The sequence below is a fragment of the Corvus moneduloides genome, chromosome 7 (assembly GCF_009650955.1).
Source record: "Corvus moneduloides isolate bCorMon1 chromosome 7, bCorMon1.pri, whole genome shotgun sequence".
NCBI classification, from domain to species: domain Eukaryota; kingdom Metazoa; phylum Chordata; class Aves; order Passeriformes; family Corvidae; genus Corvus; species Corvus moneduloides.
Window position 1 is genome coordinate 22445372 of NC_045482.1, and position 13894 is coordinate 22459265.

Below are 13894 nucleotides of genomic sequence, written 5' to 3' on the forward strand. Positions count from 1 at the left end.
GATAACCAAAGCCCCACATGCATCACACACACTGATTGTTGGTAGGAGCTGCAAGAGCCAGTACAACCTTCCAAAACAGTAGAATTTAAGTTCTCTCTGCTTAGAAATTTGTTTCTTTTATGCTTTATTATTACAACTATTTTAAAAGCCATGATTTTTTTTTTCTTCAAATGGGAAAGTCCTTTGTTCATTCTTGTCTCAGAAAGACTTAACTGATTAACATCAAAGTGGCATCCAAAGGAGGTCTGTGAGGAGAAGGTATCATATCCACTATAAATGTACAAAGCCCTGGAAAAACATGGCCTAAAAATATAAAAACAACTTAAGTGATGAAATTAGGATCCAATCAAGTAAGTTTCAGATCCTGTCAACTATATTTCTGAATATTCTTGTGGGTAGAATACTTCTATTTTTAAAAGCTGTGTGATAGCAACTCTCCAATTAATTCCTTAGGCTACATGTCAGAAGTTTTTTATTACTAGTTAATTTTGTCATTTCCAGGCTTCACAGCTTCATAAGTTTTTGACAGTTGAACAGTTTTAATAATAGCTCTAAATATTTAGAAATGCCAAAATATGTAAAAATAACCTCTCAAAATAGACAGTGAATGAAATAAAGTAACACCAGTAGATTTTCCCAGTTCTGTTTTCTGATGCCATCCTATCAAGCAAGGGAAGGAAAGTGACATATAACCAAAACATAAGGACAACAAGGAATTCTTTCCAATAACCAGACCCACAAGAAGAGAGCTACCTTGGTTACTTCTGGTTACTCTGAATTGTGATGACAACAGACACGGTGATGAAACAACTCTCTGGTCTGCTTTGATTCAAGGGAGAAAACAATGACTCACATATTTTAATTTCAGCCTGGTAGTTTTACAGGGACATACTAAATAGTAAATAATCATCATGATGCTTATCACATAGGTAAAATCTTTTCCCCAAAACATATTCCGTGACAGTATGTTGAATGTGTCAAGGAAATCAAAGTTAAAGAGTTCTCCAGGTTACAGATGAGGCAGGGAGTTGTCAAAGGCCACAGAAGAATCAATCCTAAAGGCAGAGAAATCTAGTTTGTATAGTTACACCTTCAAATTATTAGCTCATGTCCTATTTCTGCAAATAAACCTACTAATGGGAATCCTCAACACACACATTTCACTGGTCTTGGATCACGTCTCAGAGCATCCCTAAGGATAATTTGCTGATTCATCCATTCACATTGTCTAATTTTTGCAGTACCCTTGTACCACCAAAAGTTTAGGTCTCATGGGTCCTGGGCTTTTGCAGAGGTCCAAGAGCATTGTAGAGGTCATGGGCACAACTGTCCCCACTGACTGCCAGGACTACACAGCATCATCTGCATATTCACCTCCCTCTGCTCACACTGTGGTACTATCCAGAAGTGCTGATGCAGGACACATGAATCCCATTTAAAACACCCCAGCACCCACATAGTCCATCTACTGCTCTTGCAGTTGGTGTTTCACCACCGAGACTTGTCCCTCATTTATCTGGGCCCAGTACTGAGGTTTCCTAACAGCTGACATTGATCAAGTGGCTGATATCAGGGACAAAGGACATGTGTGTCCTTTACACATAAAGTTACTTTGTATCCCCACAGTTTTAGATGATACTGAAACAAGCAATTCATGAAGCAACAGCTAGATAAAAATACTACAGAATAGATGCAAAATTGATTAGAAAGATACAATCAGAAAGATCAGTGTGTCACTGTCAAAATATAGGAACATTCTGAGTGGAAATATATAAGAATCTGTCCTGTATCAAGTTGATAAGAAATTATCTGAAAAGCAGATTCTTTGAAATAAGATGAGGAGTCCAGATCTGAAACAGCCAAGTGGGTGGTAATGGCACAGAATCAGATTCTGAGCATTTGGTTAAAGGGGTCAGCAGTGTCACTGGCCTTTTTTAATTGTTTCTGCAGTAGCAGAAGGACAGCACTGGCCCAGAGTGTAATTGGGGTACTGCACAGGGTTATGGCACTGCTGAGCAGGAAGGGCACAGAGCGATGCCATGTGCCCTGTGCAAGGCTCACAGGCAGCTGGGACATCCACAGGCCTTAAATTCTGCATTTCTCTCCTCAGCATCTCCTGCAGGGACGAGACCCGGCCCAGTGCAGCATCCAAGAGCCCCAGGCATCTGAGGGCTTTCCAACAGACACGGGTTCATCTCTGCACACCACCTGAGGGGGTCTCAGAAGCAATCCCCAGGAGCACTGTGGATAATATTTTATATGACAGTATGGCACCCTAATAATACATCCCCACCTAAGCCTATCAGACTTGTAACCTTAAAAGCACTTATGCAAAATACGACAATATTACATGTAGATACTGTTAACAAGTCTGCCTGGTGCATGGAATGTGCCTTACTTTCAGAATTTTCTCTGAATGTCTAAAGGAGAAATTGATAAATTGCTACACGCAAAAAAACCTGAAACCATGACTCACCTCTTTCTCAGCATCTTCCAGTTTCTTTTTCTTGCTCTCAGGCATCAGATCATCTAACCAACTGAGCTCCCGCTTGGTAAAAAAGAAATCCATGAGTTTTCGGACAAATACCAAAGCCAGGACCTGCAAAGAATTAGGAAATTAAGCAAGTAAAACAGACAAATACACTTGTAGAGGAATAGTTTCAAAAGTGATCAGTTTGCAGCTAGAATTTTATCCTTTAATTTGAATAAGCCAACAGCTGCTATTCCTTTGCTCAAATGAAGTATGGCTTGAAGCATTTAACCATCACTGAGGTCAGTAAATATCTTCAATTTTCTATTAGTGAAATAATCAGAGAGAAATCACTTAAGCAGCAGACCCCCTTTACTTCTACCAAGACACAGAACTGTTAAGCTCCTCAGTGCAATGAACAGTCTTCCTTAATAGGTGAATGTTCTTTCTGCAACAAGATTGAGTACTACTCCTTAAATAAAAAATATCAAATAAATTTAGTGTTTTTACTGCAAGAGAAGAATTTTCCCTAAAAGAATATAAACTGGGATATCCATAAATAGGACTCAAAATAGAGGTTAAATGTCAAATTTTTTCTTCCTTAATACATTATAAATTATCCTTGAACAAAGAATCAAAGCAGTATTATAATTACCGGCCCCAAATTATTTTTTCTTCAATAATAATAACAACCCACAAGTGAAAAGGGATTTTTAGAGAAAATAAATTCATACCATCATAGGAAAGACAATGGCAGCTCTTGAAACCTTTATAATCCAGAGAAGCACAAGACAACTCAGCTGAATTATAGTGAAGAGATGGACCTTTCTAAGAGGAACATGCCTCAGATAAATAAAATCTGGCTGATGCTTTGCAGGCATCCAGAATAACTTTATCCTGTCAAAAAGCTGAAAGAGAAAAATTTAAAAGTTTGGATCAAAATGAGGTGTAGGATCATCTTTGCTGGCATTCACACACTGCCTAAGAGATCCTGAATATCCAAAGAATCTGGCTTGTTATTCTAAAAGCAAAACTACATAATTTCAGCAGCACAGAAGAGACTACCTCAGTTACAATCATAAGCCTTTAATCTGTACTAGTCCAGCAGTGGCAAGGGACTCATCTTCTCGCCCACTGAGCCTCCAGAGTAAGAATGAGTTATTTAAGCAAAGTTTGATTACTTGGTTACTCATAGTTCAGTTCCTTTCCATTTTAACACACTGTCTCCCTAGATTGTATTGCAGATGTGCTGAGACATTGAATTCTGCTGAGTTACATTCTGTATGGTCATACTGCAGGAAATACCCTGTTCATACTACATTGTATGTTACACACAAAGAAGGTGGTTGCTTTAAAATAATACTTCTAATCATGAACTGCTAATGTTAGGCAAAGCTGGACTTCAGAGTGGTCATGAATCAATTGTGAATCAAACTGAATGGAAGCTGGTTGATCCTGTTGGGCATATGCACTATCACACTGCTTTCCTAATTCATCCTAGACTCATTTTTCAACAACTGAGCTCTGCCTCCTTGAGCATAGAAAAAGCTGCTCATGGAGGGACCTCGTCAGTCTTTTATTTCCTGTGAATGAACAGGAAATTTTCTTTTACTTCACCAGACACTTTATCCCAGGCTGTTTTCTTCTCCATATTTCACTTTATTCACAAAACCAGAAACAGAAAAGGAAAAAAAAAAAAAAAAAAAAAGGAATGCCAGAAAGCTGACTGCCAGGCTGCTAGGAATGTATGTGAGAGGTTCCTGTTTTTCAGGCCTATTTGGCTCCATACTGACCTGAGACACTTGTATCATGGCACAGTAATGATGGTGATACACCAATTCTCCCTGCATGGATGAGTTATGCTATATTCACACAGCCTTCAGCAATGTCAAGTTTTGGAAATTTTTATTGAGCATGTGCAAACTGCGTTTTTTTAAAGTCTTATAATTTGGCCAGATTTGAGCAGATTTCTTTTTCACAGAAACAGCAAAAAGCACATCCTCCCACAAAAGCCATCTTATCAAATCTCCATTCCTTGTCCCAGCATGGGGGAGGGAGATAAGGAGGGGGATGCTATCACTTTTCCAAGTAAAGATAGCCAGATTTCAGCATGCCTTAAAAACACTCCTCAATAGTGTACTTTCTCATACCCCTGTTCTGAGAAACAGCTGAACCATATTAAATTGAAATTATTTAAACCTCAGTAAAAGCCAAACTACACTTCTGAGAATATCAACCCAAAGGATAAGAGCTAGGCAGCCAAACTACACTTCTTAGAATATCAACCCAAATGATAAGAGATAGGCAAAGTTATAAAAGAAGAGTCTCTGAATAGAGACCACCAGTCCAAAAAAAAAAAAAAAAAGTTCCCAGCTTTGCCTACAAATGGAGGTAACTTGCAACCAAATATAATGAAAGAAACAATCAGACGTTTTCTTTGCTTTTTGTGTTTGACCTTTTTCACAGTACAACTTGTATTTTCACCATGTAGTTTTTCTTTCTCAATTGTCTTGGAAGGTGTGTCAATGCCTCCTGGGCTAAAGGATTTGACACTGTGCCATTTAATGCTGGAGAAATAGTACAGAGGATCCCATTACCAACCCCAGCCCGAATGCTGGAATGCCTGGTTTCTGCCACCTGCCTAAGGCCACTGCAGGAATGCTGCCCTTCCACTAGAATTGACCCTTCATCCCTGAAGTACTGTGGCTTGGAACAGTTCCCCCCTCCCTGTCTGGAGTGTTTATTTGCACGGGGAAGACCTTCGAAATTTCACTTATGTTAGTTTTAGGGCAAGTTAGCCTTAAAGGCAAAGTTCAAGATCAAGTGTGGCCCTGCAAAGGAACTTGGAAGCTGAAAAGGCAGCATGCAAGCAAGTGAATGGGGAGGCAGCAGAGAGGGAAGAGCCCCTGACAGTTATTACTCAGTTTTTAGCCTCAGACAAAATTCCCTTGATAACAAGAGAGAACAGAAAAATCAACACCCAAAAAATAGGAAAAAAAGTGGAGCACATTACCTAAAGGGAATACTCTATTTAGAGAGAACCCATTTTCCTCTTTAAATGAGTCATTTTCAAAAATTTAAGGTTGGCAACATTCCTTTAAGATTATACACAAAAGATAATACAATAATACAATAAGAACAGCTATATTTTTTATAGAAAGCATCATCAATAACACACTCATCATAAATCCATTTTACCTGAATTCCCTTTAGAGATGAAGCACCCATGTAAAGAAACACTCCATAAAGCACTGGCATAGGAATAAACTGCACAAACAAGCAGAGAAAGGGAAGAGCATATTAAATACTACTTAACAATTTTAAATGCTTCTAGAAAGACATTCAAAACAGTTGAAATACAAAGTGCCATATGCCTGCATTAATCAGACAAGTTGTAAATTCAGAGTCACTCAATTATAAATTAATAATGTTTCTCAGAGTATAAAGCAAGAGAAGAATCTGGCTCTGTAGTTTTATTTTCCTCTCATGGCCAGTTATTACAATATACTTTATTCCCTATTAATAAAATTAACTAAACTACACAAAAACATGTATGTCTTAATTTATACTTAAATTCTTTACTTAAAAGACTGCTCAGAAAAATTTTGGAGAGACACGAAATATTTCTTACTGCTAGAAGAAATATTTTGTGCTGAAAGCATTTAAAAATGGGTGAAAGAGTCTATGGAATGATTTTGTGAGAGACTATTGTAAATGCTCATGTTCAGCATACACTACATAGGTAGAGGAGTATGTCCATAGATAAGTATCTGTTAGAAATACTAAATACACAAAATGCATGTTCTGTGTGTTTTCAAAGTGAAGGCTTTATGATATACTTAATAAAATACTGCTGGGAAGTACAATTTCTAAGGGCTTAGTACCTCCACTGTGACAACAGGCAAGGCTGAATTCTGGTTTTACTAAAGCCAGTGCCAAAACTCTCACTGATTTCATAGAGGCCAGATAGTTCTTTAAAAAGTATTAAATGTACACATGGCATTCTATATGCATGTAACTAGACACCCATTTTCAGGACACTGGTGAGCTGTGTTGAGTATGCAGGAAGCATGAGGTAATTTTCATGTTCATTTCCAAGAAATGAACCATAGAACTTCTCTTGCAACTGTAAAAGTATTTTTAAATTACTCAAAAATCATAAATTTTTTAAAATTTTCTAAAAAACTTTTATATTGGTGTAACGAGACTGTTTCATGATTAATTTGCCATGGGCCCAAAGTATTGACAAAGTGTTAATCATCTACTACAGCTCAGTGGCAGAATTCCCTCTGACTTCAGTCAGGCCAGATTTTCATTACAAGGTTTTTGTTTACAAAATGCTAGAAGTCCCATGGCACTTTATTAAGCAAAATTAGAATTCCCCTTTAGACTCTCATTGTGTAACATTATGTTAGTTAGTAATGTGCCTAGAAAGAGCATTCATTAAATAATGCAGTAACAACAGTGACATGTTCATTGCGATATTCCTTAACGTTCCCTTACTTCCCCAAATTACCTTCAGAATACTTGTCAAAAAGACAGATGAGCCCATAAGGATAAAAATCATGAGCCCTGTGACTCTTTGCTCCCGGATTCCAAGAAATTTTGGCTGCTCCCCTGGAGCGGAGCACTCTGATTCCAGTTTGAGGCTGTTCACATGGGAAATAGAGAGGACAGTGGCTGCAACAAACCACGGCAATCCCATAATAGAGCACACACCAAGCATCACTGCCACCATGAGAAGGTCGAGGTGGTATCCACATCCTTTCTGTTAAAAAAAGTAAGGACAGAAAGAAGATGTAAAATGACATCTGAATTAAGGAGAACACTCCTGGCAGGCATTCCTAATGAACAGCTAGAGACAATTAAACATTTGTGACTCATAGGAAAAACACAGCTTCCTTCTGTGTGTTATCCAGGTTGGGTCAGTAGTGATGGCAGACTGGTTACCTAAGGGGAATTCGCACTAGTTCACACTCAATGCTCAGTGTTACTGGGCTCTTTCCAGTTACAAGTCAAGTGTATCACAAATCCACTCTACAGTGGACACCAAACAGCTTTCCTGTTTATAAAATGGATGCGGGTAAGACACTGGAAAATACATATATTTTCCATTTTAACTAAGTCTCTTCTATGGATAACAGTAAGCAGAACATCCAGCTGCGCTGCCAACTTCCCACGGCACTAATCTTAGTGGGCCCTCCATCCATCCATTCAGACACAAGACTTGGAAAAATATGTCTTTTTATTGGTCCCTACACAAAAATTTCTAACATTTGCAGTCAGCTTATGATAGAAAGGGCCATAAAACCACACTGATCCTTTTAAAGTTTTTTAAGATAGTAAGCACATGATAGTAATACATTTTCACTAATGTACTTTCAATCTTAGATAAGACATCTAGAAATTAAGATACATTAAATTAAAATATAAAATCAGGAACTGGTTTATTGGTGTCCTTACTCAAACATAGCATTGTAATATCCACATGAAAAGTCAGTACAAAACCTTTGGGTTTGGATCATCTCTGCAGTAGTCAAATACTACAGGTGGATGGATAATGGATTGCTTTTGTAGTACTGCATAAAACCCTTTGGTCAAATCTGAGATAAATTTAAAAACCTGCAATTACAACCTTCGCTTCAAAAAGATAAATGATCAATGCATCAAGCTTGATTCTATAGATATCTGCTACCATAGCTGAGTGGGATCTTTCATTTCAATTTTAGCACGTGTCCAGGACCTCCTCACAGCTGCAAGCAGCAGCTCGAGCTATTTTCCTTTAAAAAGTCAGGTAGTTAGCCACAAAACTTTGCAATATGGCAACAAATCCAGTGTCATGGTCTGATGAAACAGTGATGTTCATGCAAACAATGTGAATATGTTGAACCATAATTTTGCCTGTAAACCCATGCAAATGCCTTTTGACATAAAAAAAGTAACTAAACTAAACTTGGAAGGGTTTGCTACAGAGACTGCCAAAAGCTGAAATGTGCACTATCCAGAATTTGCTATGGGAAGTATAAAAAAAGAGGGGAAAACGAGTTGGAAGCAAACAAATCATTTCTTTATGAAGACAACTTTTACTTCTAAAATGGGAAGCGTCTGGGTTTATGAAAATGTAAGCCACATATCAAAATGAAAATGCCATCTTATTTGCTTACATTATTTTAAAAGGGGGGAAAAGTTAAGAAAATGAAGAGAATCAACTCTAGCAACCTTCCCTCACTCCCCAAAAGTGCTTATGAGCCTTATCTCCAAGACACATCTTGACAAAACTCAAGAGATGTGTCAAACACAGATATTAGTTACAGGCACAATGCACTCAAAGAAAGAGTTTAATTCTAAATCCTAACAGAGACACCTTTTTTTACCTTCTGACACATTTATGAGGAATGTATCTGCTAATGCATACAGAATCCGAGAGCATTTCCTCACATTCATACATGATCTGAGGAACCTGACATATGGGAAGAAAAGGAAGCATAGCAACAGGTGATGCTACACCAGACCCCAGCAAAACTAAAACGCAGCAAGACAAGGGGGCAGCCAGGAGGACCATCTGACTCCCAGATGCCAGTGCTGAAAAAACACATTCCAAAGCTTGGCAGCAAATTCCTGCATCTGTCAAGTTAACCACATGCAATGCTATGGATTGACATGAAGAGCCAGGCTGACAAAGAGGGCAAAAAAAGAACATATCAAATGTCACAATCATCCAAGAAGAGGCAATGCAAAGTGAAGGTTGCAAATGCATTTGCTAAAGCAACTTGGGATTGGATTGCTGCTTATTAAAAGTATGTCAAAAAAAAGCCTAAGCTTGCTGCATATACATGTACAGAAACCTGCTGCTAGATTTTGCCCAACAGTTTTTCAGAGGGGTGATGTCCCTTTTTCTCTCTCCATCTGTAGGCAACTAAAGTGTTAGAGAACAGAGCAGGAAGTTGTCCTATGTTGTTTTAAGAACCCATTGTGCCTCTAAGGCTCAGTTTTATTCTTCTCCCTTCTTTAAGATAGGAAGGGCATTAAAAAAAAAAGGATGGGTAGAACCACAGAGAAGGATGAAGAGAGGGAAGAATGCTGATATTACAAAATAACCCCTGAGTAGTTTTTAAAAATCTAATACAGTAGGACAAGACTGTCAATACCTGAAGAGGCAATTAATATTATGGTATTTAAGATTATTAACTTGAAGCATTTTTTTTATTTAAGTGAATGAATCATACTTCCAATAAAGCACAGAAGATAGCACTTTCTTAATTCAGAATCTGTATTCCCAATTACATTCATAAAGTCTTCTGTAAGGCAGTGGATCACTGACACAGGGCACAGGTACTACACAGACCAACAAAGAAAAAAACCATAAAAGTTTAAAGGGGTTCTATATAACATAACAAACTAGCATACTCAAGTAGATGGGTGCACATTACATAATGTGAAGCAGAAAACAACAGTGAAAGTATCAATTTTGACTGAATACCTTTAGTTTATGTTCTTTTCTATTGATAATGACAGCTGTGATCTGCTGGTCCATAAAGATAAGGATAGTACAAAGCAGGGCTGGAATTACAGCAGCTATCACTGTCCACCACGGATTAGGCCCCAAAGGAGTAATAAACCAGCCACGATCATCTCTGGTGGGCTATAAAAACAGTCAGGCATGGCCAGTCAGAAGTGTAAGGATTATTTACATTTCAACTTCACAAGAATACATACAAAACATTACTAGGATATGATTTCCTTTAAAACCAAACTATGTAAGAGCACTAAAAAAATGCTAAATCCTACGATGCCAAACCAAGAAATTATATATAATAAAATCATCTGGAATATTACAGACTTGGTTGCACTTTATACAGTAAACCCAGAATTTGGAAGAAGCCCCAGAACATTACAGTAGTCTAGGATTTGGGTGATTGGAGCCTTGTTAATCTCTGCAGAGATGACATTAGGATGCATGAAGGGGCCTGATGGGAGAGGTTCGCTTACATGATTCATAAATCAGGGAGGCTGCCTAATACCTTGTGAACGCAAAAATTTTAAAATAGTATCACTACTCCCTGATGATAATAAAAAAGTATAAACCCATTATAGTGGATTATTTTGCAAAATGATAATGCAGTATAATTCATCAACAACTGACCTTAAAAGCATTTGGAACCTGAAGTTTTGGTGATGGAATTCCAATGGCATAGTCAATTAAAACCATGGACAAAATAGTGAGAAAGACAGCAAAATCGCTGACAACAGATCGTACCTACAATTATTGAGAGAAATTACAATTTTAACTAAAACATTCACGTACAATTTAAGACTTTTCTTCACTGTTTTAAGACATTTTTCGCTTACAGCTAAAACCATGATTATTCTAATACAAGTTTCCAGCAGAGGAAAGATGCACTGTCTACTTCACCAGCAGTTAACTGAATTTGCAATGCAGATGAAATTCATACTTAGACATGACTAATGACAACTTTTAAATTGAAATAATGGCACACACCTTTGTTGGGAAGTATCGGCTAGTTTTGAACTGCTTCAGTGTAGATGAGAGCGTTACTGTAGAAAAGAACAAGATGACAGACCAGAAGAGGACATCTGGAACATAAGGGCCGTGATGACCACAGGCTCTTCCAACAAACTCACCATGAAACTTTTTACATTCCTATCAGGGAGAGAAAATAGTATTGTTCTAAAAAATACCCATGCTTACACAAACATTTTCTTTCCTAAATTGCAAGCAAATTGTATTACTAGTAATAGTAAAACCATTTTTAGATATTTATTCTTTTAAAACTTAAAACTCACTACATTTGTATCTAGTCTGCATGGAAAATTCTGAAAGGAATCTTTTTTTTAGCCATATTAAATTAGGAATTTACTAAAGCATACCATAAATAAAGTCATTAATACAAAACCAGATTTATTTCAAACTCAACAAGTATGCTGATTTATTTTCTGTGTACAAATACAGATTAACACTTACTAAGACTCTCCAAGTGTGGAAAGCAAATTTCAAAAGCCACCAAGAGAAAGGCTGCTCCTGGTGCATTCTCAAGAACTGCTCTTTTGTTTTAACTTCACAGGCCCAGCAATTGAAGAAAAAGCTGAGGATTTGTGGCCTAAGAGGAGCCAAATACATTTAATACCACACGGGGGCAGCACATCCCGCAAATTGTCTTCCTCTAAAAAAAAGGTCTGATAAAATGCCGGAAAACCCAAAATCTCTAACATCAATTATATTTAATATAATTTATGATCAATATGCAGATACATTATAAAGCATTTCCAGTACTTCTCCACTACCATCCTTAGTTGTCTAAAATCATAAAGACTACCTCTAGAAATGTGAGCTATCAGCTCTGGACTCACAATCCTTTCCTTCTCCTTCCCAATCCCTCCACACTTACTAAGAAAAATGAAATGCAGTACGCAGAATCAGGGATTCCAGGCAGAAATATCCTGCCAGATCAGGATATTTTAGTATTAAATCAAGTGTGTCACTGGCTCATCAGACTTGCTGCACAATAACATGTTACGGGAAACTTCGGCTTTGAGCAAAGATTGTCATAGAAAAAAACCACAACTGCAATTTGTGAGACAAAGGAGCACAAAACTTTTTATGCTGGTACAGCAGTAAACTTGGGATGAAGTTCATCACATGCTTCCTGAAGAGGATTTTGTCACCATCAAAATCCTCTTCACACTGGGTCCAAAATCCTCTTCACACTTGGCTCAAAATCCTTTGCTCACACTTGGTTTGTCTTGATAGCAAAAAATAATTGTTGGGTTTTAAGAGAGAATGAGAATCCAGATCTTCAGAAACTTGAAACATTTCAACTAGACACAAGAAATACATGAAGATATGAGCAGTAAAAGAGACATAATGGGGTGAGTCTGACCAAATATTTACAGACAGCAATGTCTAATATCTTACAGCAGTTCTCTAGAACAGAAGTTTCTTGATGATTCTTGCAAGAAATAATGACATGAAAGTATAAAAAAATTCAGTTATTTCTTTGACAACTATAGGGACTCATGGGAAAAGTTGGTCAGTTATACTGCTACCTATGTAAACTCGAGTTTTGATAACAAGCTTTCATAGAAGTTTTTAAGGGTTTTATATAATGCAGCCAGTCTTTTACATTTATAGTTAAAACAAAATCTGTTATTTTAAATCTCCTCAGCTGCAAATGTACTCTGAAAAACACTGTCAGAGATCTGAGAAAGTGAGAGGAGGAGTCTGCCCCTGCACAGATGCTCTCAGAGTGTGCTGCAATTTTGAGAATATTCATTCTGGACTGCTGGAATCCCTCAGGCCAGCAGTTCTCAACTTTCTTTCTGCTGTTGCCACACCAACAGAGTTGAGGAGCAGTCCCTGCTCAGAGCAAGGCATGGAAGCAAGACAGAGCAGCCGTGGAAGACAGCTCTTACTTAACACAAGCTTTTCTGCATTCCTGCCTTTGAAAAAAAAAGAACAGTATCTTCTGGAGACAGTCCACTAGATTGGCCTTTAAGTGTTCAATTTGATTATGCCCACAATTTGGTTAATTCAGTTACATCCCTTCAGTCTGGTGTCTTTTGCACTCAATTCTCTTTGACTGTGTAATGAAATGATCCATTTGCAAGAAAAAGCGGTGGCCCAATCTCAACATGACACTTTAACCAAGTTGTAAATGTCGCTTTGAAGAAGGCAAACTTGAATTATATAAATCCTTTAAACATAGAAAAGTGTACTGTTTAGAAACTAGTTACACATTCATGCAAGCCCCACTAAACTGTAGCTTTATCTCCTTCCTCCCCTGGGAAAAAAAATTACAGAACTTAGGTAAGAAAAAAGTGGTCACTGAAGAGAAAATGCTACAAAATTTCTCCCCTTCCTCTTTTTTATAGCCTGAATATGCTTTTGACTCTTTCTACACAAGGGAACTTTGGTTTTGCCATCTGGCAGAATTTAGGACAAATTCATTGTCATTTGACATGTTTGACTCAATCTCAGCCAAGCTCTTGTGCTAGTGTGTCAAGAAGGTTCCAAAGCAGGGCATAAAATGCACACATTTGCTTTAACGTGTACTATCAGAGGCTGCAAAAAGCTTACGAAAGGAGATAATGCTATAAAGTCCATGTTAATTTTTGTTAAGCATATTTTATTATTTATTTGAACAAATACGATCAGAAAAAAATTGTATTCTTTACAATATATTTGCTGCAGTAAGATAGACAAAATTATTTATGTCTATGCCTTTATTTATTAAGTTCCAAAATTTACTTACTGACACAGTCAGGTTCCCCCATGGCACGTCAGATGCAGATATATTGTAGTCCTGCCAGTATTGTAAGGTTTTATTGCTAGGATGTTCTGGTTCCACACAATTGCATCTGAAAAGACAATTTTTTTTTCCTTAATAATAAAAGATATATCCGATA

At 37.4% G+C, this 13894-nt stretch overlaps 2 protein-coding genes across 12 annotated transcripts in view; one reads left to right on the top strand and one right to left on the bottom strand.

Annotated features, from left to right (window-relative positions):
* Positions 1-2425, top strand: part of DPP4 (dipeptidyl peptidase 4) — a 53726-nt gene extending 51301 nt beyond the window's left edge. The window contains exon 26 of the mRNA XM_032114053.1: positions 2111-2425. Coding sequence (XP_031969944.1) covers positions 2111-2212 — 102 coding nt within the window. The 3' untranslated portion in view covers positions 2213-2425. The remainder of the gene's footprint in view (positions 1-2110) is intronic.
* Positions 1-13894, bottom strand: part of SLC4A10 (solute carrier family 4 member 10) — a 154143-nt gene that overhangs the window by 9441 nt on the left and 130808 nt on the right. For all 11 annotated transcript variants that reach the window (XR_004241149.1, XR_004241147.1, XR_004241148.1 and 8 more), the window contains exons 15-22: positions 13741-13846; positions 10971-11132; positions 10614-10727; positions 9951-10112; positions 6987-7238; positions 5669-5737; positions 3205-3378; positions 2477-2599 (exon numbers count right to left, since the gene is read on the bottom strand). Coding sequence is in view for 8 of the 11 variants with exons in the window: in XM_032114046.1 (XP_031969937.1) it covers positions 2477-2599; positions 3205-3378; positions 5669-5737; positions 6987-7238; positions 9951-10112; positions 10614-10727; positions 10971-11132; positions 13741-13846 (1162 nt within the window). In the remaining 3 variants the exon portion in view is untranslated. The remainder of the gene's footprint in view (positions 1-2476; positions 2600-3204; positions 3379-5668; positions 5738-6986; positions 7239-9950; positions 10113-10613; positions 10728-10970; positions 11133-13740; positions 13847-13894) is intronic.